General features: G+C 56.5%; 3 protein-coding genes across 3 annotated transcripts in view; 1 reads left to right on the top strand and 2 right to left on the bottom strand.

Moving 5' to 3' along the window:
* Positions 1–665: 665 nt before the first annotated feature.
* On the bottom strand, positions 666–1,271 carry VDBG_01241 (conserved hypothetical protein; the record flags this gene model as incomplete). The annotated part of the gene is made up of 1 exon (XM_003009512.1): positions 666–1,271. One exon carries the CDS (start codon positions 1,269–1,271, stop codon positions 666–668), a length of 606 nt encoding a protein of 201 aa, XP_003009558.1.
* A 1,451-nt stretch (positions 1,272–2,722) lies between these two features.
* VDBG_01240 (secreted protein) lies at positions 2,723–3,613 on the top strand (the record flags this gene model as incomplete). Its single annotated transcript, XM_003009511.1, has 1 exon — positions 2,723–3,613. One exon carries the CDS (start codon positions 2,723–2,725, stop codon positions 3,611–3,613), a length of 891 nt encoding a protein of 296 aa, XP_003009557.1.
* A 332-nt stretch (positions 3,614–3,945) lies between these two features.
* VDBG_01239 (major facilitator superfamily multidrug-resistance protein) overlaps positions 3,946–4,460 on the bottom strand; it is a gene marked incomplete at both ends in the record, with an annotated part of 1,857 nt that continues 1,342 nt past the window's right edge. The window contains 2 exons of the mRNA XM_003009510.1: positions 3,946–4,188; positions 4,260–4,283. Of these exons, the coding sequence (XP_003009556.1) occupies positions 3,946–4,188; positions 4,260–4,283 (267 nt within the window). The remainder of the gene's footprint in view (positions 4,189–4,259; positions 4,284–4,460) is intronic.

Here is a 4,460-nt window from a genome sequence, read left to right as displayed (position 1 = left end):
TGATGATTGTCCGATAAATGAACCCTTTCCTGCCCTGAACTGCTGAGACGAAGCCAAGTACCTGCGAGCATGCGGGTGTCCTTTTGGCCGCCTATCTGGGGCTTATCTACCTTGCTGCCGAAAACAAGGCCTTTAGAAGGTCCGCTTTCGAATGCGCCCCGGCTTCTCGTCATTTCTTTTGTCAGTCAGGGGTACTCTGGACGGCCGTTGCTTGCTGCATTCCCGAGGACTGCGTTTGAGCTAAAATGTGTTCCCCTATGTTTCGTTGAGGTGCCTCCTCCACAAGATGAAACGCAGCCACTCCTTGCATCAGGGTCAGTACCTGTGCTCAAAGAAGTCATTTCTGGAATTACATACAGTCATTCGTCGCGGGTCGTATTGACCGGATGAGTACCGTGATTGGGCTCAAGCTCCACGCCACTGCTATTCAGTAAGGGATTTGTGGACGGTGAGCCAACGAACACCCCGAAGGCACTGTTTGCAGTACCGGCACGGCTCGTTCAACTGCCCGCAGGCTTCGGCTTCGCCTGTATGCCGGACCAACGCACAGCCAGACCGGCTCAGCAGTGGCGTCCATCGGGGAATTGTAGCCATGCCAAGCTGGACCGTGACGTCTCCAACGAGAGGCTTTGCTCGACGTATTACGAAGCTTGGATGGGTGAGCCTCAGTCAAAGTGGCTTGCAACATGATGCTCGACAGCAGCAGCATCCCCCTCAAACGCACCACAGACTGGACAGGTTACAACCCCAGCCTCCGCACGCTCAACGGCCGGATTCGACTGAAACCCATCCTCGCTGGGCGGAGGCGCTGGATCGACAGCTCCGGCAGGAGACGGGCCGCCCCTGCCCTTGCGCTTCGTCTTTGCAGGCTTGATATACGCATCCAGGCCTATCGTATGCGAGGGGCGCTCCGGCTCGTCGCGGTAGTCGCGGGGTCCGCGCTGACGGGCTGGACCTCTGGTGGATGTTGTGGGCGCCCAGCTGGCTGCGTCGGGGGGCACTGCCACCTCAGAAGCGGCGGGCTGAGACCCGGCTTGCAGCGCCGCGCCGGCCATGGACTGGACCCTGCCGACCCTGCCGTCGGTGAGGCGGACTTTGATCCCGCGGGGGTGGTTGCCGCGGGTGAGCACATCCTGGACGGCGCCGGAAACTGTTCGGCCTGTTGGCTGGTCGGCCTTGAGGACGATGTTGACGCTGGCGCCGCGGACGACGGCTGTGGTTGTTGGCACCCGAGTCATGAGGAGGGATCTTCTGAGATTGGCGAGAGACATTCAAGGTGGAGGTGGAGGTTGGGGATGGATGTATTTTTGAGAATCTGGGATCAACCAGAGGCGGCCATGAAGTGCCGTCGTTGGGGCTGTCGAGAGGTGATCTCATTTATTAGTGGTCTTGCTCATTCTTTGCATTTGTGCTTGGGGATGACGTCACGTGTTCAGGGAGAATTGGCCGGAGCTTCACGCCTGGTCAATTCCTCCCCTCGTTCTCTACTCTTTCTCGCAGCGCTGGGACGTGCGGTAATAGTCCGTCTGTCAATTGAATACTGAGGTCTTTGGCGGAATTGTATTATCTGTCGATGTTGGGGTGTGGAAATCATGTCACCATGCTATTCATGTTGAACGTACCCGCTAGTCTACCTCGCTCAGCAAGTATAGCCCCTGAAGCTTAGAGGTCTTCAAGCTTCCAAGGCCTTAAGGGCATTTAGCACTTGGCTGTATACTGCACTCAATCGCAGCGCCCTTGCAACATCAATTGCCTCGATCACCATGAGATTGACCACCCCGGCATTAAAGGTCTACGCTTGGAAGTACTGAACCGGGTGTGAAATAAGGACATGGTGAATGCGCTTGCAGATGTTGCCATCCTGAGCAACGACAAGGCAGATGCCACTCCTAGACATTCATCCGCGGACGAGCCGCTAAAGAGGCTATCAATGCGGGTACTTGGTCTGTCGGCATTTGTTCTGACCGTGGAATCTCTGGATTCTTTACGCAAGAAGGCTCTTCCATGTTCTGCGGCTGAGAAAGGTAGTTGGATGAACGCCTTGAGCAAACGAATTTGTCTTTTCGCAAGACTGGCCTCTCCCGTAGACTCACCCCCTTGCAACATTGTCGGCCCGTTAAACGGGATCGCCGAAAAATACAATTACTTATATGGCTGCAGCTCGTCAATACGGAAGCTGATTTCGTTGGCCGCGACCAGGCGTGACGGCCACTCAGCTGAAGGTCTAAGTACGCAGAGGCAGCGCTCAGTCAGCAGTGGTACCACTTCGCCGACGCGGTAAGACGGGGGGCTGTGGCATCGATAATGAACAAACGGAGCTGAGAAACTTATTCGACCGAAAAGCTCGACAGCAACGGGCTCCTGCGGCAGGGCTATGCAACAGCATGTCTGCATTCAGATGGAGGCAACCGGCCGGTGGTGGGCCAGCGGCCGTGAAGTTGCAAAGGAATCGGCGACCAGAACACGGAGTTGCCCGAACTCACTGCTTCGTCTAATTCAAGCTGAAAGAAAGATCTCGAGAGGGCTCTCATGTGAACCCGCTGATGTTGTATATAAGTCGAGCCCACCAAGCCCACTGAGATCCAGGTTCTTTCCCCATTGCTACACTCCAATCTCATACTTCACGAGCCTTATCCTTCTGCAAATAATTCAAGGTATATAGAGTCAACGCATGCTATATTCAAAGATGCTTTCCCTTCGAAATATCGCTGTAGTCACCGCCATGGTGCTGTCCGCGCCATCGACTGCCTCGGCCATGCGCCGCCAGAGCAACTCGAGTCGGATCCTCAGCGAGAGTCAAGCCCTCGAACCCATCGTGGACGGCCACGACTTCGCCTACTATTTTCAAGTCAAGTTCCAGCCGCTGGTGGACTTCGACACGGACAGCTGCTACAGCGTGCCCGCCATGACCATAGATGGAACCCCATCCGAGGGCCTTTCACCCTCCGACGACGTCGGTCCGTGCCGTCCCCGCTCCGCCCTCGACCGGACCAACGTGTACGTCAGGGGCCGCTGCAACCGGGGGTGGTGCGCCTTCGTCTACGCCTATTACTTCCAGATGGACTGGGCCTGGTCGTGGCCCGTCAGCGGCTATAACCACCGCCACGACTGGGAGCACGTCGTCGTCTGGGCCAAGGAGGGCAAAGTCCGCGGCGTGTCCGTCTCGCAACACGGCGGCTACGAGAACCGCGTCGCCGAAGACCAGAGGCTTCGCTTCGACTACACGCCAAAGGAGTTCCCGTATCCTGCGTGGGACCCCATGCCGACGAGCGTGGCCATGCACCCCAAGGTTGTCTTTCACAAGGACGGTGCCCGCACGCACTGCTTCCGCTTCGCCAAGGACAGCGACGACTACGAGGGCCAGGAGAATGAGAGGGGCGTTTGGATTCGTGGCGGTCTCATCAGTATGCTGCTCATGCCGAGCGACTGGCAGGAGAAGTTCAGATCTCAGGATTGGGGGAGTGCTCACATGGCATGGGCGAATGAGGATGACTTTACCGGCCATCTCGTCAAGTCCATGCCGCAGGAAGCCAGAGACGAAGGGTTTGACTGCGCCTACGATGAGAATCCAGCTCTCAAAGGGTTTCCCATGGACTGGAAGAAGTGGGACTGATGTCGGCAAAATGGACCTATGTACGAGCCCGGGCAGGATGGAAGACAGACCCAAGGGGTAGATGGCGTGCTTCAAGATTGCGATACTTTCGATATTCTAGTACCCATAGACGTCCCAGCAACCGCATTTATATAGTCGCAGTGTGAATCATAGAGCAATACGAGGTAACCATCACAAGCCTTTCCTCCCCGCTCCATCAGACGCCTCTCTGTAGGGGCCCTCGAGGCACCATATCATTTCCAAGATAGCGTGCCCCCTGTGATGCCTCCTCCTGGCGATTCCTCTAGGCAATAACGGAAAAAGCAGTGCTCGTGGCTTCAGCTGCAAATAGCCTACATCCACCTCTGGATCATGGGGGCTGTTACAATTCTGAGCCTCTTGCCATAAAGCCACAGAGGAATGGTCGTCAGGGAGAAGAGACCCATGAGCATGCCAAAGATGCCAAAAGGTTCAGCCGGGCCACTATGGTGCTCCCAGTCCGAGACAAAGAAAGTCCAGGCAAAGGCGATGCAAGAACGGATAATCGTGGCCACGGTGAAGCAGTCTGACGCGGCGACAGTGTACGCATCGATGAGCTGGGAACACGGCATTAGTAACAATCCTCCTGCTTTTGTAGCCAGACGTGAATCATGGGCGAGCCACTTACGTAGTTGAACCCGATGGAGGGCACCTGCATCAGTCCAAAAGACAGCATGGCGAAACCAACTTGCAGCCCAACCCAGCGAGACCCGCCAGGGTACTGCGCGCAGAAGCCGAGACGAAAAACCCACAGGTCGAACGGCAAGTGGGAAACCCAAAAGAGGAAGACGGTCCTCCGCCTCTGACATTCCGTGCCCACGAACCTTGG

The sequence above is a fragment of the Verticillium alfalfae genome, genomic scaffold (assembly GCF_000150825.1).
Source record: "Verticillium alfalfae VaMs.102 supercont1.1 genomic scaffold, whole genome shotgun sequence".
Lineage (NCBI taxonomy): Eukaryota > Fungi > Ascomycota > Sordariomycetes > Glomerellales > Plectosphaerellaceae > Verticillium > Verticillium alfalfae.
This window is presented reverse-complemented; position numbering and strand designations above follow the sequence as displayed.